We start from the raw sequence: 22,958 nt of genomic DNA on the forward strand, positions 1-22,958 counted from the left end.
ACTGGGGGCGTTTTGAGCGGCAGGACATGGTGTGGGCCATCTGTGTGCCTGGGACATGGGAGAGAGCATGCCTAGAGCATGGTGTGATGTCCGCCACAGCTGTCCTCTTCTCCTTGGCTTCCAACCCCAGTGGACCCCACGGCCCTGCTATTAATATAATACAAAGAGGCCTAGCAGCTGCCTAGGACAAAATCTTTCCACACAGACGGTGACAACTGTCATAAGGTGGACTCCAAATGTCCCCACCATGCATTCTTCCAAAAAGGGCACAGCTGAATCTGCCTGGGTGCCTGCTACTCAAGATATGTTGACTTGGTCTTAGAAAAACCAGAAATTGCCAAAGACCAATTTGGAAGCCTTTCAAGAGGCTCCCAATTCAAGGGTAGCTGCAGATAGCTCTCAGGGCTTCCATCTGCACCTGAGGCCCAAGGCAGTGCCAGTCCTGGCTGAATGGCACCTCACAAGGACCATGGGGAAGCCGCTTGAATGCTCCCTACTTGCTCTGGCTTCAACTTATCCCCAGAACCAAACAGGGGCAACGACATAAGACACTGTGGACTTCTCCCACCTTACAGGGCTCCAGGAGGTATGGATGGCTAGGCTACCACAGGCAGCCTCTGGGCTTGCTGGCCTCACCTGTACTTGGGTATACTCAAAAACTTCCTTAACAGGCTTAAGAATGTTTACATGAAAATAGGATTCTGAAAATATTTTGAAAGACTTGTGTACAGAGGCGCTGGGCAGAAGCAGAGCCCTTCCTAGCCCAAAGAATGTAGGAAGCAGTTCCCTGAAGCCCAAGGCCACAGGCCAAGCATTTTATGATAAAGGCGGCTTCCTCTGCATGTAAACATGTCTGATGGTGGTAAATGTCACAGCCAAGTCCCTCCAGACGATGACTTCTGCCCACGTATTATTAGGAGGCAAATGCCAAGGAGAGACCAGGCCCAGGCCATTCATCCATTTACCTGGTTGCAATTCAACTTATTAGAATCACAACCCTCCTCTTCCTCCTCTTCCTCCTCCTCCTCCTCCTCCTCCTCTTCTTCCTCCTCTTCCTCCTCCTCCTCCTCCTCCAGTGCAGTCTGGAAGTAAGGTGAAGGCTGGTGGTGGGACAGTATGGATGTCTGCTGCTAAAAACCTGAGTTTCATCCCCAGAACTCAACAACTGCCCTACAACTTCTGTCCATGTATGCACCCCCCCCCCCCCAACAAAAACTCCATACACTACCACCACACATAAACTGATTTAAAAAAAAAAAAAATCAGGCTGGGTATGGTGTCATAAATCTTTAATCCCAGCACTGGGGAGGTAGAGGAGGCAGATCTCTGAGTTCAAGGCCAGCTTGGTCTACAAAGTGATTGAGTACAGGACAGCCAGGGTTACAGAGTGAACCCTGTTTGGGGGAAAGGGGGATCAACAGCTAAAAACAAAGGAGTTATGGAAGAGGGAAGTTACTCTGTTAAATGCATTAAAAGTAATAAAATAACAGTAGTCTATAATTACCACCATTTACTCTACTTACACCGTGACTAACTCAACGGTGTCACAGGAGGCAGAAGGTGGGGCTGGGGACAGGGACCTTTAAACGTGTAAACTTGAGAGCACTCTTTAAATCACGGCCATTCCCAGCTTCAACTGTCTAGCTCCGGGACTAGAAGAGGAGGTTTCCTTCGGGCTTCGGTGCTATTGCAGGAGGGGTGAGTGGATGACCTGAGTGAGGTCAAGAGCTCTTTAGGGGGCACCACCAAGACCCCCTAAAGAGCCAAGGCTTTATTTCTATACAAGTCCAGTCACCAACCAGACTAAAGAAAATGAACCCACAACCTAGAGCTCCCCACTCCTTCCTCAGACCATACCACTACCCATTCCCCATGTCCTCCTTCCCTTTCCACTCACAGCAAAGCTGAGAAATACAGGTTGCTGACTTTAACTTTCCTCTCTGATGGGCAAAAGAGTGATTAAGCCAAGGTCACACCCTAGCCCCACAGGCAAGGAAAACAATCTCAGCCCTCTCCCACGCAGAGAGACTCTGGGCACAAAGTGACTTAAGCCTTAGCTCTATGTGGTATTGTGGAGTTATTAGATAGTACATATCATTTAGACAACCACATATACCCAGTGGAGCTTCTAGCCTGCCATGGGTTCACGGGGCAGACATCTTGAGACACAGCAGGCTTGCTTCTCTTGCACCTCCACTCCTCCACTGTCTGGTGCGAGGTTTCAGTAATCATGGGGGCTTTAGGAGCTGGACAGAATTTTGAATAACTAGCAAAAGAAGTGTGCCACCAGACTACATCAGCTTTTACCTGGGCCAAGTCCTTCCAGCCTTGTGTAGACTTGGCCAGGCCTGACTACTTGAGCATGGTATAGTTCTATTTCTAGCCTCCAAGGCACTTCTAGTTCCGGCTTTTTCAAAAAGGAGCCAGTGGAATGTCAGCACTGAAGTGATCAAGAAAAGAATGTGGAACTGTCAACTGTCCATTTGGTTGTAGACAAAAATAGGTCTGATATCAAGAGGGTTGGCATTTGAGCCCAGGCTGACCATCCATCTCCACTTGAAGACTCTTTCTTAGGTACATTACAGTCCACAGGCTGGCTCTACTAGACTTTAAGACCCTCCCCTCCCATCTCCCAGCCTGTGTCCTTACTTGTAAACTGAGGGTGGCTAAGGCTGGTTCTCTCTTGTCTCTTCTAGTTCTAGAAGTTCTGTGCAGGTCCAACAAGATGGAAGTAATGCAGAACACCTCTAAGGTGGGCTCCTTGGCACTGGGTTTCTCCTCCTTAAATAGTGTCTAAGGGCCAGACTGAGACATCTTTGCATCATCTGATGCCAATTCCTGTGGGTCCAAGAGTGCTCTGAGCCCACGGCTCAACAGAAGGTGCTGAGCATGTGGGAACCTGGGTACTCTGCTGTCACACAGCCAGCTGTGTCCCTATTTCTCTTGCTCAATGAAGGATACGCATGCCAATCTCCCTCGGCAAATCCATTCTGTCCCCTAGCTCTGTGGCTGGCCTCTTAGTCACTAAATGCTCTCTCACAACCTCCCATTTAATGTATTTCTACAGCTACCACCAACTCTGGTTTCCCTTACCTTCTAAGCCTGGTATGAGTAAGAGCTTTGAAACAAACTTGATTAGGCACCTCCTGGTCCCAGGGTAAGGGCTTCCTACCACTGAATACCACTCCCAGACTCATCCCACCATTCCACAACCCTACTGCCTGCCGGTACCACCCCTGCCACCACAGGATCAACCAGCCTTCAGTCTCAGCTCAAGTACATAGGACACATTCCCAGGAAGGCATTTCCTGGCATACCCAAGTATCCGCTGGTTCCCTGTGCTGTGTGCCCTGAAAATAAAACATCGCTCCTTTGGGGGCTCAGCAGTGCAAGCCCCTCTGCAGCTTGATGCTCCCACTCCCCACCGCATCAAGAGTTGGGAGCAGGCTCTGCAATGGCTGACCACCATCCGACCTCATAGTGGCTTCTCTGTATTCCATGGCCTATCCTGTCTCAAAAACAAGCAAACCCACTGAAAGGAAATTAGAGTTGTATTTCACACAGACACAACGCTGCTTGGCTGGGTCTGACTGTTGGGCTCTTTCTACCTGAGATGATTAAATTCCGCTCTGCTATCTCTCTCTTTCCTGCCACTGTGGCCATCAGCTTACCCCCTTTATCCGCATCACTGCTAACACCAGCCACCTACCACTCAGAAAGCAAAGACCGGAGAGAAAAAGCTGTTTAAAAACAAGTCAAACAAGGCTGCCCCTCTCTTGTGTAATTTTAGAAAACACAGTGAGTCATAAATTAAGGGTGAAAAAATTAGAAAACAAAACAAAACAAAAAAAACCCCAAAAGAATGAGAACAGAAGCCTAGCTCAACAGGATCCGAGTGACTAGAGCCTTGGTTCTCAACCTTAACTGCAATCCTTTTGCACAGTTCCTCACGCTGTGGTGACCCCAACCATACAATTATTTTCACAGTTACTTTATAACTACCCTAATGTAAATATCTATATACCTTCTGATGGTCCTGTGACCTAAAAGGATCACACACAACCCACAGGTTGAGAACCAATGCTGGATGAGGACAATCCAGAAAAACAAAATGAAAATAACTTCAGAGTAAAAGAAGCTCAGATTCACCAAAGGCCTGAGCTCTGAGCCCGGAACATGGAGCTAGGAGTTCCTACCCTGAAGTTTTATAATACAATTTCAAAAGAAATCTGTGGTGTTAAGGAAAACAAAAATTATCCCCCCCCCCCAAAAAAAAAAAGCCTATTGCAAGGGCTGATTTGCTTTGTTCTGAAGGCAGTGCAGACAGACAGCCACATTTCCCTGGTCTTTCCTCGGATCTGTTGCTGGAGCACACAATGCTTCCGTTGCCGACTCTGTCCTGCCTGTCCTGCCTGTCCTGTCTGTGCTGACAGCAAACCCATGTAAAACTCACCTATTGTCCGTATGTGTTCCCGTGTCCAACTTGGTATCTAAAGAATAACGTTTTCTTAAAAAGGAGTTTGGTAATGTTCCTGGCCACCGTGTTTTATGGAGGCATTTGAGAAGCACTGGTCCTTGGTTCTTATGTTAAGGTCTGATAAAATTCACCAGCAAATCTATCTAAGCCTAATTTTTTTTTTTTTGAGTAAGGAGATTGTTTTTATTACTGCATTAACATCACCACTTGCTTTGGATTTGTTTAAATTATTTACTTCATCTGGATTTAATGTTGGCCAGTTACATGCAATAAAAATTCAAAATTTTTATTCAAAAAGAAAATTCAAAATCAATTTCTTTAGATTTTCCAGTTTAGTGGACTATATGTGCTTAAGGCACGTGTTTCACTGCCTTCCTCACTTCTGCTGTAAAGTAATTAATACAATTAGATGTATAATATAATCTTCATGGCTAATTATTAACTGGCTTTTCATCCTTCTCGTTTGGTTAGTTTGGTTAAAGGCTTGCCAATCTTACTCATCTTTTCAAAGAACTGGCTCTTCATTTCATTGATTCTTTGTTTTTTCACGATGTCTGCATGGCTGGCTTCTGCCCTGAGACACTGGTCTGCAGGTTCCTCATCTTGGTTCAACTGTTCATCTTCACCCAAGGCCATGAGGTGCATCAGTGAGCTATTAGTTTAGAATTTTGTGGGTTTTTAAAAAAACATGTGTGTCTGTATACACACACACACACACACACACACACACACACACACACACACACACACACCCCTACCTATGGAAGTCATTGGCCAACTTAAGGAAGGTCAGGCAGTTCTTTTGGCCACATGGGTCCTGGGGACTGAATCTGACTGATGCCCGCTGGTCTCTTCCTTAAGAAAGCACTCAGAGATATAAATGCTCTGAAAAACACTTCACTATGAGCCAATGACTACATTTGTTGTGTTTATTTCCACTTCCTTCTCAGAGTTTCTTGACTTCCTCTTTTGCCTCTCATTCACCTGTCTATCATCCAGAGGTAGGTAGGTGTATGTGAGTGTGTGTTCTCCTGAGTCTGTGAATCTTCTAGTTTCTCTTGCTAGTTTGCAATTTGACAGTGAAAGCAGGTACAGCACAAGGAATTTTTAAATTTTCCTGTATTTGTTAAGGCTTGCCTTGTATCCTAATATCAGCTCTATTTTAAATTATTTGGGGAGTGGTAGAATTCAGTTTGATTAAAACCAAAATATCGTACTTATTTTTAAAATATCTAAAAACTTAAAGCAAAAAAACACCACACCATACAAAACTTCTATAATCATCTTCTGTCCTTCTGAAAAACAAAATAAGACAAAAACCTAAAAGGTAGGAGAGAGGCTTCGGTCGCCTCAGTAAAGATTAGTCCCTTCCTAAATGAGTTTCGGTGTGAAAACTCAATGTGTTGTCCATACCTCTCTTGCCTCTCTCTCCACACACAGCAGTGCTGGGCTCTCGGTAGTGGAGGAGCTAAGCCCTCCCCACTCCCTCCAGAAGTCGGCTGAGCTTGCACTGGAGAGCTTCTGGGGGCTCATCAACCAGCCAATTCTAGTAGTAGTGGAATATGAGGGAAGTGTACAAAAATCAATATCATCCCATAAACACGTTATAAATAGCCTGAAAACCTAATGAAAAACAGCCCATTCACAAAGCAACACAAGTATCAAATGCCTGAGAAACCTATGTATGCCATCTCTTCAAGCATCAAACACCACATTTTATATTCAAATTGTATAAAGAAAATACAAACTCTTAATGTGGGAAAGACTTGAATAAATAAAGAGACCAGACTCCAGGCTTAAGACCAAATGAGAAGAGACCACAGTGCTTCCTCATCTAATTTATAGACTGAATGCAGTTCCAGGCAAAACATCACCAAGGCCATTACAGAGCTTGATAAAAATGTTTTTTAAATTTGTATAGGAAAATAAATGGGCAAACTATCAGAGAGCGAGGATGCAGTTCGCAGGAGGAAGCCACAGGCTCCAGCAGGTCTTAAAACAATGACGGCCAGGCTGTAAAGCAACCAAGGGACACATCGGGAAGACAGTGCAATCCAACAAACTCAACAGGAGTAGACAAGACCATAGTAACACAGTGCAGACCACAGGGTGAGTCAACCTTTGGAGGCAGAAACCTCCTTTAAAACCTGCCGAGTCCAGGTGTGTGTGTGTCTCAGTCTCTCTCTTATTAAAAAGAAAGCAAGGAGAGAGAGAGAGAGAGAGAGAGAGAGAGAGAGAGAGAGAGAGAGCGAGAGAGAGAGAGAGACCAGAAAATGTCAAGGGGACAAGATGGCTCTTTCCTGACATTGAGGAGAAAGCAGTCTTTCCTATTCAAATTTCCCAAGGTCCATCTCAAGTCCTCCACTCCTAAAGCACTTACAGTCAAAGGAACACTGAGGCAGCAGACGAAAACAGTGTTCTCTAATTGTGCTGTTGTGTGAGGAGGGACACTGTGCCCACACATCATCTGCCTGCTTTGTTACACCTTTCGGTGGGCACCCAAACTACCACAAAGCCTTCCCATGTGACTGTGGCCCCACAGAACCCACAGGAGATTACATGACTAAGTTTTCATCCAGCTCCATCCACCCAAGCCGTCTTCCATCACAGACAATGGATGGGTCAGGAGGGAAGCATGAGAAAAAGCCCACAATGAATGAAGGGTTTAATCACAACAACAGTGAGGACTGGGACCGTTGCCTTCATTTCTGGACCTAAGATGACACTCTGGTCATAGCTTCATTGTGTGCCATGCAAAGTCGTCATGAGCCCCATTAGGAATCATGCCTTCCTAACACTGTACGTCAGTAAACTAGCTTAGGATCTCAGAGTGGTGCCCAGAGAAAGGTAAACAGAAGATGGATAGAGGCTGGTTAAAGGGAGCCTGGGATACATGAGCACCCCTGAGCAGCTTCTGGGCGGTACACTGAGCCCATGGGGATGGGGGTGGGCTCAGCCCAACTACTGCAAAGGGCAGGATGGGATGGGAGGTCCAACAGACTACCTTAGAAAACAAAGCCAAATGAGAACAAATACCTCAGAATCCTCTATCTCAAACCAAAGCTCTCTGTTCATGAGGCCGATTTTGCCCAGTTATCAGGACAGGCTGATTACAGAGCCCAGACTCATTTGCCTGAAGATAATTGCCTCAATTCTCCACTTCACTTTGCACATATAGAAAGAGTTCCAATCTGCTGCGGCCTCAGTGACTAGACATGTAAAATTGGTCTAATCACAGTTGAAGAGCTCAAGCTGAAAGGATTCTATGAGCTGGGGCCTGAACCACAACACCCCCAAGGCTTCTTTCCTCTGACTAGAGGCTCGCCCACTCCCTGGCTCCCTCCCCCAGGCCTGAAGGGTGACTCAGAACCTCAGGCAGAGGAGGCTCTCTGTCCACGGTGGCTGGAGGGGGGAGGGAGATGCTCAGGAGAGTTGGACAGCTCAGGAGAGTTGCATAGCTGCGAGCAAGGCCTTTTGGGTTGCTAGGTCCAGAGGAGCTAGTAGTGTTTCTACCCCAAGACACAGTTCTAGGTAGAAGCTGAGGCAGAAGACATTTAAGACCAGAAGCATCTAGACTAGTCTTCCTCCACACTGGTATCTCAGCTGGGAGCAAATGAGGAGGCGACTCTAAATCCGTGCCGGCGAAGCCCAGAGCCCACAAAGGCCAAGCTCCAGGTCAGACAGAACCAAGCAAGGACACACACTTTTCAGAGGGCCCGTGCACATCTCTGGTTCCCAAGTGTAGAAATTACTCATCCCACAAATAGGGAAAGACAGAAGGAATCCTGTTGTGTGTATGTGTTGATCTGCATACAGTGGAGGGCAAGAAAAGGCAAGTTGATGGGTTCAGCTCTGACACCATCTTACTCTTAACAGGAACAACACAGATAAAACCTATGATGGTCAGAACAGAACCCAGACACATCCTAAAGATGCCATCTCCCCACCCCACATTGTTTCCTTTTAGCTTTAGCTAAACTTTCCCCCTAAATTACAAAATCAGGAGCTTGGAGTTTTCACCATTTCTATTGGTGAGTGTCAACTGAGATCAGTGTGGTCCTAGTAACAGCAAAATAGCACCTGGAGAGAGACCACATATTCCCCCACGGTGCCTAGTCACCCTGGGGAACAGGATGTGCCTGTGCCAAATTCCCAGTGGGATTGAGCCTTTCTGGCTGATTGCTACAGTGAGGGGTGGGAAACACTTCAAGCCCCTCCATTCACTTCTCTCCAGAGGAGTTGGGAAAGCTCTCCATCTCCATTAACGTGTTCCCAATGACTGCCTAGGAACGATGTCCGGCAGCCATTGTGCCTGCTGGCTGGGCACAGCAGAACCCAGCCTCTATTGTATGTCTGGTATCTGTAGGCCCTGTGACTCATGTGACTGACTGGTTCTCCCAGCACGCTTCTTTCCATCTGGAACGGAACAGGGAGAATGGGGGCAATGCTCTCAGTTTGAAAAACAAAACAAGAAAAAACTAGAAATGTCTAAGTTGGAGTAGGCTTTAAAAGACAAGCAAAAGACGATGACGACAACAATCAGCACTGGCCTCAGAAACTGGACGGACATTACCTGTGATCCCTCCCACGTAGATTCATTCGTGTCACTGGACAGCAGCTGCTCTTCATCCTCATTGGCGCTGGTCTCGCCATACTGCCAGGAACAGTGTCTAGGTCATAAAGGTGATTCAATTCACCATTACTAAATAGCCAATTTCATTTGTAATTTCCAAGACAGCTCCAGGAGGGGAGGCCCAGAGGCCACTGTAATTAATAGACTGGCCTGACTGAGTGCCTGAGAGCAAAGGCCCAGTGCCTGCCTGCCTGCCTGGCCAGCAACAGGGCCCAGTCTCCACCTTCAGCTACCTGGGTAGTCTTAAATCTTCCCTCCTGTCAGAGTCTTCTGAAACTGAGGCAGAGTGGGAAGCTTGAGCCCTCCTACAGCCCTGGAGGCAACAACTAAAGAGGGCTGTCATCAAACCTTGTCTTAGCTCTAGCAATTTCAGGAGCACCATGGAAAGATCTCTATCTAGCATGTGGTCATCTGACCTTTGACCTAGTATAGCTTCTGATGAAGAGGCCATTCTACTTCAGAGCCCTAATTGATAGAATATCCCTCTTTGGGCTGAAGCCAACCTGTGCACAGCACCCTTGGAGCTATGTGAAATAACTAGTAGACCCTTTTCCACTAGACAATCCTTCAAGGAGCCTTGAGCTTCACAATCTTCACAATACATCCAAATGAAAACCTGTCTGTATGATACTGTAAACTGGAAACTGCTTTCTTGGCCAACTCCTCCTTCTGGAAAGCCTGAAGGTAATATATGACCACACTTTATTTACCAGCAGACACAGAGAACCCCTTGTACCTCAGCTGGTAACACCCAAGGTCGTTCATCACCTACTTGGTCCCTTTTGAAATTCACCCTGCAGCAAAGCACTTTTTAAAGTTATGCACATAATGCATTTTAAAGAACATTTTCTGTGTAGATCCATTTGCTCGACCTCAGCAATCAGTGCAAGATGGAACTGTCTCTTGGTGCAGCCCTGCTCCTCCTGGAGTCTGTGCTGAACACATGCTGAAATAATTCTGTAACTATACAGATGACTGGAGCTTAAAACATGTGTTTTGTTAAGTGTCTGTAGGCTGACTAGATGCATCCTGCAGAGAAAGAGCAATGTTAATGCAGGATCCTGGTCCCAATGTGCATTATATAATGCATACTGTTTAATAACGTGGACAGGCAGTCTTAGGGCTTCTGTATCAGTGCATGCAATCTGGGCTGCCATCTCTATTGCAGGCATAAAGCTTTCCCCCTGAAACATGAGGCACTTTCCTGCACACACTAAAAACCCTCATCCACCTCACTACTGACAGCTGGCATCAGTTTCTATCAAACAGGCATTTACCAGCACCCATAGTTCTGTCTTCTCTCTGTGTGTGCCCTAAAATTGGCTAGACCAATGTCTGTGTGCTCCATATGATGTCGGCAAAACTGTTTTAGCTGAAAAAAAAAAATAAGGTTAAGTGTACAGACGTGGTCAGAGCCCTCAGACACTCCATTCATCAGGGTGGGAAGGCAGAGATACGGATTTGGGATGGCTCAAGAATCACAGCAATATCCTAAGAGTCAGCAGGGCACAACTCGATTACAGCCACACACTTGTTTACAAGCTATCCTAACCCAATCCCACTCAATCAAAACAGCATTTAAGGCTACACATTAACTCCTGGACCACAAGATGCAGCACCAACAGTCAAGACAGATATACAATCTGCAACCACACAGAGGGGCAGGGACCTAAGTAGGTAACGCTGCATCTGGGAGCTTCAACACAGCCTGGTGCTGAGGTGCAAGTCTATGAGGGTAAGTGACCTAGGGCCAGCACCAGCTTCAAGACATAAGTCACAATTCCACCTCCAGGAAGGAACCCTGGGGGAGCAGCTTGGAGAGGCAGCAGTGCCTCTTCTTATGACTCTTCATGGACTCAAGGAAAAAACAGTCCAACGTGTGACATGTGTCCCATGTTAAAAAAAAAAAAAAAACAAAAACAACAACAACAACAAAAAACCCCAAAAACCCAAAAAAAAAAAAAAAAAAAAAGAGGAAAAAAAAACCCATAAACCAAAAAAAAACAAACAAACCCCACCCTGCCAGGACTTCATGCATTCCGGTAATACAGCTCTGCTGTTTAAAAAAAAAAAAAAAAAGGCACTCTATATTTAACAAGGCAAGAGGCAAGATAAACGAGTCCCAAACCCACTTCCCACAGGGCTCCATCCCCTCCTGGACCTACCTGAGTCCATCAGCTTTTGCACCGCTCAGGAGCAAGCAGGTCTTTTACCTTGGCCTTCCGAGTCCAACAGCACAGATCCAGTGGTCTCTGGCCGCCCCCTAGCCATGATGCTCTCGCTGACGTACCTGCTTTTCTCATGTAGCGTGAGCCAGATGAAGTAACGATGCTGGAAAAATGAGCTGATGCTCTGGTTAAGAGACATTAACCCCTCAAGACCCCTTTCTCTAATCCAAGACCTGCTCGGGCTCCTCGCTGTCTTCAGCACCTAGAACAGAGCTCCGCGTGTGCCGGGGACTCCAGTGTGATGGTTGAACCCTCACAGCTGAAATGTATGAGTCCGTGCTCAATGACTACCCTAAAAACCCACACGGAGAGCAGCCGTTGAAAGGCCTTCTCTTGGATACTCGCGCTTCCTATGGTCTTCCAGCACACCTCAGTGGAACAGTTCTCCATGTGCTGACTATCGGCTTGCAAATTCCTACCTCTACCGCCGCGGGGGTCGGGGTGGGCTTGTTTGTCAAAAGGGTCCATACCTTCTTGGAGGCTGCTCTAATTACAGTTACTTTAACAGCCCTGACAGGAGTAACCACCTTTGATATGATTAGCGTTTACTTGAGGATCCAATCCTCAAGCATTCAAGCCCTTCGGTCATTAACACTCATTCACAGACGGATCCTCATTCCCCTGAATATTTACAATTTTGCGGTCTGGTTTTCAGTTGTTTGGTGGCTATGCTCATGGAGAAAAAGTTGAGGAGTGGGGTCAAACCCCCGTGGAAATCTACACTTGGCTTCTAAAATCCGCTAACCTGTAGCTATCCTATTCCCTTCGCTCGCTAGACCTCGATATCCGCACCCCCCCAACCTCGATGCTTTGGCCAAATCTACTCAAACAAGGTTCCCGCCTGCCACCTGCCGGCCCACTAGGGTCTGCGCCATGAGCTATGCGCCACCGCACAGCTCGCGGGGAGGCACTCCCGCCCCCAAACACCTCCCTACTGCACATGCCCGGCAGAAGTCCGCGCAACTTTATAGGGCCCCATTGCCCCATCTCTCCTCAGTCTCCTCCATCCTCTCCCAGACGAGAGGATCAGTGGAGGCACCTCTCGGAGTCTTAGACTTGAGAGTCTGAGACTTAGCGAGAGGAGCCTGGAGGAGACAACGCTTCTCTCTTCTTTACCCATCCCTTTCTTTTACTTACAGACGCAAGCTGAGGCGCGGAGCTTTAGAAAGTTCGCAGTGGTTGGAAGGTAGGTGCATTCCTTCTTTTTGCCCCAAGGTGAGACTGGGGTCTCCGGACCCCAGCTTCTTACCTCATAAGATTAATCCTTTTCGGTTCCAACAGTCCTTGCGCAGTGGGGCCACTCTCTGCAGAGCCAGAGGGTGAGTCGGCTTCTCGGTGAGCACCTAAGAGAATGGATCGCAGGTCCCGGGCTCAGCAGTGGCGCCGAGCTCGCCATAATTACAACGACCTGTGCCCGCCCATTGGCCGCCGGGCTGCCACCGCTCTCCTCTGGCTCTCCTGCTCCATTGCTCTCCTCCGTGCCCTAGCCTCTTCCAACGCCCGCGCCCAGCAGCGTGCCGCCCAGCGCCGGAGCTTCCTTAACGCCCACCACCGCTCCGCTGCCGTTGTAGCTGTCCCACAGGTACTCCCCGAGTCCTCTGAATCCGAGTCTGATCACGAGCACGAGGAGGTTGAGCCTGAGCTGGCCCGCCCCGAGTGCCTAGAGTACGATCAGGACGACTACGAGACCGAGACCGAGACCGATTCTGAGACCGAGCCTGAGACCGAACTCGAGACCGAGCCTGAGACCGAGCCTGAGTCCGACCCTGAGACCGCCCCTACAACTGAGCCTGAGACCGAGCCAGAGGACGAGCGCGGCCCCCAGGGCGCCACCTTCAACCAGTCACTCACTCAGCGTCTGCACGCCCTGAAGTTGCAGAGCGCCGACGCCTCCCTGAGACGTGCGCAGCCCACCACTCAGGAGCCTGAGAGCGAAAGCGAGGGGGAGGAGCCCCAGCGAGGGCCCTTAGACCAGGATCCTCGGGACCCCGAGGAGTCAGAGGAGCGCAAGGAGGAGGAGAACAGGCAGCCCCGCCGCTGCAAGACCAAGCGGCCAGCTCGCCGTCGCGACCAGTCCCCGGAGTCCCCTCCCAGAAAGGGGCCCATCCCCATCCGGCGTCACTAATGGGTGACTCCGTCCAGATTCTCCTTGTTTTCATGGATAAAGGTTAGTTGCCCTGACCAAACGGGGGCCCCTGCAACAGTAGGGTGGGAGGAAGGAGACAGGTGGGAGGCAAAGTGGGAAGGGAACGGTGCCCATTAATCAGCCCAAAATACACCCCGGAAAAGGAGAGAGGGCTTTTCAAATCTCTCCAGGGCACCCAGGGGCGCTTGGGAGACTAAAGGTTTGTTGGTAGCGAGGCTTTTCTGGCGCCTCGCTGGAAACAACCTGAGGTCCCCGAGCTGGCACCTGGTGCGCAACACTGAATTCGGTGCGCCACACTGAATTCTCAGCGCTCCCCAGGTTTGGAGTCGCACACATAAACGGCAAAGGTAAGTCACTTGTTTTCTATATTCTCTCCCCTCCTCCTAGAGAGGTTAGTCTTCAGCAACGGAGTTGGCTTTAGGTAAAGCCCACTGGGCTCGGTCGGGAGGTGCACGCACCAACTTTGGCGATCTGAGACTACTGCGCCACAGCTACACTATTGCAATGCGCAGAAAGTAACTGCGTTTGGGATTCGGTAACAACTCTGGAGCCTAAGTCGCACGTGGCATTCAGCCGGCGCGGAGCCTGGAAATCGGGTACCGGTATGGCCAATTTGCGGCCGCGGGACCCTGGAGCCAGTGCCCCCCCCCCCCCCCACGCCGTGCAAGCAGTCTTGGCTAACACCGCTCACCTCTGGAGGTTCGAGGAGGCCAGAGATCGTGAAAAGGGGCGCGCGCACCTCTCCTGTGCATCCTAAAGCCAAACTTCCCGCGCAGATAGGAGTTTTTGATAATGAATGGTGCTTGGAGGACACTCGGCAGAGGTACAGGGATCTTTAGGGGTGCCCTTATGGGCTACCTGGATTAGCAGGACGGCTAGGATCATATCGGGGTATTGCGCAGCTGGTTAGGCAGATCTGACTTGTTCGGAGAGGTCCAGGACTGTGCGCCTAGGCCCTAGAGGCAGGAGAGAAGGAGTGAGAGTCGTACCAAGTGGTTTTGGGCGGAAAGGTAAAGCGGATCAAGGCACAGGCTGAGTAAGGGGGTCGTGGCTATCAGTTTAACACCTTCAAAGGTGTCCCCAAAAGATCGTGGCAAAATCCCAAGCTGGGAAGATGTCGGATCCTGCGCTTAGGACTTAGAGGTGGCAGGGAGGGCGCGATACAGCCATTTTGGTCATCTTCAGCTCGGGTGGGGCTGTATTTGGAATCTGTAACCTGTGGGGGAGGGGAGATCGCCGGCGATCTGCCCCAGCGCCAAGCTCGTAAGACACCTTGGAATGTTTTCCCCTCCAGCCTTTGGCGGAAAGGCTAATCTTAAGTAAAACGCACCTACTGTATCTCATCCATTTAGAAACTTTTTTTTTTAAAGTGTGGGCAGCTGGTCTTGCGGCGGCTTGAGATGTTTTTATGGGATGATTTGGGAAATCTGGTTAAAAAAAGCAGTTTCAAAGCTTGAAATCAAAGACGGCTGGGCTCCAGAGCTCCTAAGAGGAGAATGGTGCTGGAAGGAAAGCATTACGTAGTCTCCTTCCAGGACCTACCCTCTTTCCTGGGATGGCGTCGCAGCCCCCAGAACTTAAGTGGGGGTGGGCTGTGCGCACTGCGGCTAATTGCGTCTTTGGTCAACAGCGGGAAGCAGTTCGTTAGCAGTGGGTAGAGGATGAGCCGGTAGTCTGCGGAAAGGAGGCGGGGGCTTTTGGGTTAAAAGGGTGAAACTGTCTAAGTGAAACATGAAAATTCCTAAATTAAAATGCTCGGCAAGATAAACGATGATGGTGACTTTCTCTTGACGATTGGTACCATTTTGTCTTGTGATGTATTAGTAGCCTGCGTTTACCAAGCAACAGGTTTCTAGTTAACAGGTGGAGAAGCCGCACTTTTCAGTAGTTAGATTTTTCATTAACTAAATTAGGATGCTGCCTTGTTTCTGGGATAGATAAAAATTTTAAAGTGTCTCTAGTTTCTATACCCCGCCCCCTCACGTTGCTCTTTTAGAAGCCCAGAGCCAGGCCTGGTGACGCATACCTCTAATCTCAGCAGGGTCGGGTGGGGGTGGGAAGGCAGGTGGGTCTCTGAGTTCTAGGCCAGCCTGCTCTACAGAGCAAGTTCCTGAACTGCCAGGACTGCACAGAGAAAGCGTCTCCGGGGGAAAAACAAACAACCCTCCCAAACAAACCAAAATAAAAAACAACACAGCAATAACAACAAAAGAAGCCTAAGTGAGCAGTGTACCAGGCTCATACCCTGGGCATTCAAACAGGAACATGCATTTTGCTGTCTCTTACTAACCTTCTACTGTCTACCTGAGTCACAGTAGCCGCATTAGCTCAGCCAGCTAACCACCGGCATAACCCTCTAACCCTCCCTCTCGGCACCTCCCCCTCCCTAGCGCTATTCTGACTCCTGGTGAAAAGACCCCCGCGGGCTATATAGGAGCAGACCACCCTTGGGAGAGCCCCACCACCCACACACAAGGTTCTGGTAAAACACCCGTTCATTCCAAGCCCATTTTCTGTGAAATGGTTCACTCACTAGGCTCAGGGCTTTACTTTTCCTGGGGCTTTTCTAGCAGGTCCTCAAACATCCCTAACTGGCCCTTTGTCTCCTCACCCGGTTAAAGCGGGGTTAGCATTTGAATGGGCTGGCTGGCCCTTTCCCTTTGTAGGTAGATTGCTGAGGGAGATGCACCATGGGACAACCAGAGCAGGGTGGGGGTTGGTGGCAAAGCTAGTTAAATTGCGTGCCACAATCTTTAGGATCTCTCGCTGCATTAATCATTTGCTTAATGGGAGAACTTCCTTCTGTGGGGGAAGGGTGCACTTATTGAATTTCTTTTAAATGAATTTCTTTTAAATTATGTAGCAGTGTTCAAATACCATGTGGTGGCAAAACCCAGATTTGAGTATCTTTTAGTTTACCAATAAAACTTTTAATTATATTTGTGAGATTAGGAGAATGAGATGGGAAGGTGTAAACTCTAGAATTGATTTTTAAGTATGTTTTTTTGTTTGCTTTTTTTATGTGCCTGAAGCCTTTTGTCCTCTGGAATTGCTTACAACCTTTGACTCTTTAGCCCACATTTTAGCAGCAGTGTTCCGTTAACAAGAAACTTGAAACATCAGAACTGGTAAGAATAAACTTTTTTTTTTTAAGTGGATTTTCTCCTTTTGTCATGCTCTAAAAGAAAAAGAGGAAGAGGAAACTGAGCAGAGACCATGGTGTGGGGCAAGCAGGACAGCAGTCCATCACAAAAGCAAGTCAGGGCCCCGAACAAGCAATTATTCAGGGCCAGAGACCAGTGATGTCACATGTTAACTCAAATACAACTCCCTCTTAAAGTACTACTTAGTAACAAGATGAGAAACTCAAGCCATGCCTTTGATCCCGGGATGGAATGTCCTGCTGTGGGTTTGGCACTAATTAACCCATCTCCCAAACCCAGCCAGGCAGCAGAGGCAAGCAAAAGCAGACCCCCCCCCCCCCAAAAAAAAAGCAAAAGATAATGGGTGAGCCCAGGGTGCCTCTTTCCCACCCTGATGACTGCCTTTGGTCTTCCCTCACACTCCTCTGCCTCAGTTTCTTCTTAAAATGCACTAGCAGAACAAAATGGCTCTCTGGTGTCCGAAGTGTGGAGCCAAGCCTCTAGCTCTAGTGACTGACATTCGTTCCCAAATCTCAAATGTTGATTAAATAAAAAGCACTAACTGTGAAGAAGTGTGTTTGTGTTGTCAGATCTTTTCAGCTCCTGGCAAAATGTTTAAGAGGGCCTGTAGAGAACGAAGGGTTCACTGCGTGGGGGTGGGGGTGGGGAGGTGGGGGGCGGGAGCTAGCGTACTGCTCCTGAATTCTCCCCCGTGGTTAGTATCTAGAATGAAGCTTCCAGAACCCAGCTGGTCCAAGCCCATTAGGGATGCTAGCTATGAAGTACGGGAGAGAGCCAGCTGACAGTGCAGGTTAAGGACAGTGCAGGCTTACAGGCTCTAGATAGTTGGGATAAAGGAAGGGTTCCACCTGTCCATCATTCCCTCCCAGGGGCTTTTCTCCAGCCATTTTCCCAGTGGTCCTTGTCTCCAGCTTTAGCACTCACATAATCATTTTATATGTATGCTGCAAGGCTTGGTAATAGCTAAGCTAAGCTCACTCTCACACCCACTCACACACACACACACACACATACCACAAATACGCATGCATACACGTACCAGATACATGTACCTACTCATCCACACACATACTACAGACACTCATGCTGTCACATGCCAGAGGCCACACACATGCACACTCATCCACCACATACTCATCCACACAAGCGCACTAAACACACTAGACACTCATCCACACACAAACATACTCATACATATATTCACACATTCACACAGACACCCCATAACCCCACACTCATATACACACACACCCACACTCATATACACAAACACACCCATACTCATACAAACACCCCCCACAAACACACCCACACTTATATACACATAAACACACCCACACTCATATACATAAACACATCCACATTCATATGCACCCCACACACAAACACACCCACACTCATATACAACCCCTCCACAAACACATCCACACCCACACTCATATAAACACACCTACACTCATACACACAACTCCCCTAAATAACCCCCCACAAACACATCCACATTCATATACATACCACATCCACACTCATATATACATAAACACATCCAGTCATGTATACACCAGACACACACAATGACACCCGCACTCATACACACCACACACATATAAGCACACCCCAAACACACCTACTCATACACAAACACACCCACACTCATATACACACAAAAGCACACCCACTCATACATACCACACAAACACCCACACTCACAGACATACTAGACACACAAACACACCACTCACAAACACACCCAAGCTCATACAGACACACACAAGCACACCCAGAGTCATATACACATCAGACACCCACACCCACACCCACACACCACACATACATCCACCCACACTCATTTACACACCATACACACAAGCACGCTACACTCATACACATACCACATACTCACCCCACAGACACAAATACACATGCCAAATTTGGCTCCATTGCCTGGGGGCAATTCAAAGCAAACACTTCTCCCCATAATTGGTTCTGCAAATTAAGTGACTTTTTATTGACCATTTATTTATTTCATGTTTTAACCCCTTTTGGGCATTTAAAAATTTGGTCAAATTTTACTAGTGTTTGTTTTCTCAAAGTCTCTTAGATAGGGAGCCCCACTCCCAGCCAGGAAGCAGGAGAGTTGATATGGTGGGGGGCCAGAATACATACACAGCCTAATGACTTGGATCCCCCAAGTGCATACGTCTGCAGTGCAGAGCAACATCTTACTGACAGTGAGTGCTCAGCCAGCTGAGGCAGGACCTGGCAGGGAGCTGGGGAGGGGTGGCTTCCCCAGCCTCACAGCCCTGTGGTTTTTTCCTATGGGCTTATTTTAGGGTGAACATGTTACACATCAGCAAGGGAATGTGGCTGCTCCAAGGTGAGGAAGGCAGAAAGGGCTGTGGGCTTACAGGGAGTAAAGCAACAAGCTGTGCCGCTCCTGGGCAGGAGCTGCACGGCAGGAGCTCTGGACAAGGAGTGGAAGGGGGAGGCACAAAGACAACACATTTTATGGGTGCACAAAAGCACTTTGAAGAGACAGGGAATCAAACCGGTGAGGACACAACCAAATACGGCAGACTGAAGAGGGAGGAAGGTGAGACCAGGCACAACAGGAACATCGGCACCTCAGTGTTAGTATTTTTAATAGCTAAAGATGGATACCAAATGAGGATTTCAGATCAGTCACCCTTTTGAGGTCTTACAGATCTAGCCTGAGAATTTCAACTTCATCTCTACAGAATGGAGTTCTCATAAGGATACCTCAAATTCATTAACCAAAAAGACTTAAAAGCTACTAACCTTACTTAACAAAAGCACTGGGTTTTGACTCAAGGAAGATCAGCCTCTGAGGCTCCCCTCATCCTTGAGCCGCCCAGTCCACAGGTCTCTCCCTCCCCCAGGCAAGACCAGACTGACTCTCCGGGCTTAGGCTTATGCGTCTGTTTCAATTAGACTTCATTAGGAAAATTTGCTTTGGGTAATTGAGGTTGCGTGAAAAGGTGAACATGAACAACACAATCTCCCCTCAGATTCAAATAGCATTCAGGCTCAGAAGCCCTCGTGTGCCTAGAATGTCCACCATGAGTTACAGAAATCTTACATAGCCTTTCTATTAAAACCAAACCGCCTTCTAGAATCCCAGCCCCCACTCCTTCCACCCCACCCCACCCCCACCCTGCCCCTCGGCAGACACCTTCCCCTGGTTGTTTCAGTTGCAACAGGCACTTCTCCCTCAGTGGCTTCAGCTGCATTCTCAGCTGTTCTGCACAAAGAAACCCCAACAAATTGTGGACACCGTGTGCAGGCACAGGTGGTGGGAGTGTGGCATGCTAAGGCACAATTTGATGGCCCTTCCACAAAGAAAGCCATTGAGATGGAGCTACTGCTAATAAGCTGGAGGGAGGGGCCTCACCTCCTATCAGGGCTTTTCATCGAGGGTTGACCAGCTGCATTCATAAATATCATTTCATCCCCAGAACACAAGCCCCACGCCAGTCCCTAATCCAGTATCCTGCCCTATCTGTTAGGGACATCTTCCCTTAATTAACATTTGCCTCAAACAGGCCAGCCATGCAGCCCCTTCTGCAGACAGCGGTAAGCTGCTGCTGCCTCCACCGGCCATGGCTGGCAGAGATGACGGCAGGGAGAGGGGGGAGGGCTGCAGCAGTCTTAATTGAACAGTAATTAATTGAACAGCTTCTAAGTCTTATTGCTACTCAGGGAAACACTCAGAAAACCTTTGTCACTGGGAGGCTGAGCGACTTAATGTTTGACTGAATTCTGTTTTCTATCTTCTCTTTCTATATCTGTTTCCTTTGCCTGAAAATTAATGGCACACGTATGGACTACATGCAGAGAAGGCTCCCTATTAGGCTGCCCCTTCCTCAAAGCCACAAACCAAAAAGAACCTCACAGCAAATGGTCTTGCTATTCCTAGCTTCTGCCCTCCCACCCCCATATCTTGCTTACTCCACCCTCTCTTCTTCCCAAGGAACCTTTCCTACTTGGCTTTCTCTTTTTTGGCTACAGGGATAAATCAAAAAAGTTAAGAAGCAGTTACTTGGGATATCTGGATGGGCCTTGGGCTTTTGGCAGAAAACAAAAAAAACCCCAAAAGGTGGGGGGGGGACGACCTATTTTTAAAAACCCTAAAATGTAAATATAAATATAATTGTTGACTGTAAACAAGCACCCAGCCCAGGGTATCACAGAACCCGCCTCAACTTTTTAGGTAATGAAGCTGAGGCACAGTCACCTTCTTTCTGGTTGGTATGACTTTCAAAAGGTCACTTGGGCATTTCTCACTTGGGCATCTGGGCCAACTGCACTGAGCAAGTTGACTTTCCTCAGAGAAGCAGAGCCCAGGGAAACAGGAGTAAGACTCACCACTCCTCTCTAATACAGAAACTCCCCTTCTTCAACTGATAGAGCCTGCCATGCTAGCAGGCTCCATAGCCTGCCATGCTAGCACATTCCAAGCTTAGCTTTGGCCCCTCACACCAGCAAGCCTTCGTTGCCACTCCTTTCCTGCCTGCAGCTTTGTAACTCAGAGTCCATTCGCCGGTCTCAGCATTTACCTCTCCCCATCACAACCATTACAGAGTCAGCTGGAATAGGAACGGCATTTCTTATCTTTGGCTAGGGAGTTGGTGAGACAGGTAAACAAAGGTTCTTGATTCATGGAACCCACATGCTGCGAAAATTAGCTCCGACAAGTTCTCTTCTGACCCCCACGTGAACGCATGCTTGAGCACATGCGCGCGTGCAAACACAAACACAAACACACACACACAAACACACTCACTTGAGTACACACACAAATAAGGGGAGGAAAAATATCCTTTCCTAGTGTGTAGTTATAATGTGAAACATTAGAAACCTCACTCCTAGCAGGGTAAGGCACCAGCCCAGGCGTTCACCAACACCCAACAATAATGGCTCCCATTGGTGTCACACATGTATTAAGCCAGCAAGGTCACCAACCTGAACAGGAACTAGACAGTGCGACCCACCCAGGTGAGTCCCAGTCAACCGGCACACTGATCATCAATTCCTTACCATTCTGGGCTCCCCAAGTCCTTTGAACAGGCCATGCCGTTATCTTTTGCGCTGCTCAGCTTCTCTCACACTGGCTCCTCTGTAGGGCCTCCTCAACTTGCTGCTGGTATACAGCAGAGACTTTGCAATTAGCTCTATGCAGCCAACTGACTTGCTCAGCCACTATAGGAAAATGAGAGCACAGGGCAGGGGGACAATCAGTATTAAGTACTGAGCTCTGTTTTTCTCAGCATGAATTTACCTTTAAATTAAAGTGCCCTTTTTTCCCCTCTTTAAGTCAATGTAAAGACTCTTTCTCAGCTTTTCCAACCAGGGGCAATTTTTTTTATCAGAGGATATCTGTACAAATTGAGGACATTGATATTATTTTAATATTAAGGGGATGCTACTGGCATCTGGTAGGTATAGACTAGAAAAGCCATTTAATATCCTGCCTCACATAGGACAGTCACCATAGCAAAACATTACCTGAGCTAAGTCCCCAGTGTAAGGCTCAAAAGCCATGATGCAGATGCACACACGCGGCCGCTCCCACTTCTGCCTTTGGAGCCTGCCCCACTCTCTTCTTGACTATACATCCACTGGAGACATTTCATTGATTATCTCGGACCTCAGTCAGGTTGATGGACAATTTGAATTTTTTGCCTTCTACCCTTCTCCTAAACATCAGACACTTCCTTCCCAGAAATTGGTTGTAAAAAACCAAAACCAAACAAACAAAAACCCTCCCTCAAACCGTCCATCTTCCTTTCAAATCTGCCATGTCTGAAATCAAAAGAGACTCAACCTCCATGCCAGCCCCTCCCTGGTTCCCCTCTTTAATTCACAGTATCCACAACCCAGGTGGGTACTCTTTGACTCATCCACCTTTTGTGACTTGTCTAACATGAGAGCTTCCAGGAAGCCTCTGGAACCCTTAAGTATCCTTTTTCCATTGTGTCTGGGTCTCTCTCCTCTAAGGGCTTCCGCTGCTGGAGCTCCTTTGTGCACAGCCCTTTGTTTGTTTTTTTTTTTTTTTTTTTTTAAATCGGAACCACCACCCTCCATATTGGTTGTGCCCTTTCTAAAAACTCGATTCAAATCTTGACCAGCGAAGGGGGGTGGGGGGAGTAAAACACACCTTTCACCATCTACTCCATTTCCTCCTCTCCACTTCCTGCCAAAAGAGCCCGGATGCTGCATGGACGCCTTAGAAAGCAAATCCATTTTCTCCCTACTTTCCTACTGCTTCTACAGGAGCAAAGGTGTCCGA

The 22,958-nt window shown here is 48.1% G+C and overlaps 2 protein-coding genes across 2 annotated transcripts in view; both read left to right on the top strand.

Annotated features, from left to right (window-relative positions):
- Positions 1–12,295: 12,295 nt before the first annotated feature.
- The window catches only part of LOC117703732 (neuroendocrine secretory protein 55), a 53,219-nt gene continuing 42,556 nt past the window's right edge, over positions 12,296–22,958 (top strand). The window contains exons 1-2 of the mRNA XM_034495542.2: positions 12,296–12,524; positions 12,620–13,505. Coding sequence (XP_034351433.1) covers positions 12,690–13,463 — 774 coding nt within the window. The 5' untranslated portion in view covers positions 12,296–12,524; positions 12,620–12,689 and the 3' untranslated portion in view covers positions 13,464–13,505. The remainder of the gene's footprint in view (positions 12,525–12,619; positions 13,506–22,958) is intronic.
- LOC117703734 (guanine nucleotide-binding protein G(s) subunit alpha isoforms short) overlaps positions 13,372–22,958 on the top strand; it is a 64,671-nt gene continuing 55,084 nt past the window's right edge. The window contains exon 1 of the mRNA XM_076930339.1: positions 13,372–13,505. Within this exon, the coding sequence (XP_076786454.1) occupies positions 13,463–13,505 (43 nt within the window). The 5' untranslated portion in view covers positions 13,372–13,462. The remainder of the gene's footprint in view (positions 13,506–22,958) is intronic.

Source organism: Arvicanthis niloticus, chromosome 2 (assembly GCF_011762505.2).
Source record: "Arvicanthis niloticus isolate mArvNil1 chromosome 2, mArvNil1.pat.X, whole genome shotgun sequence".
Lineage (NCBI taxonomy): Eukaryota > Metazoa > Chordata > Mammalia > Rodentia > Muridae > Arvicanthis > Arvicanthis niloticus.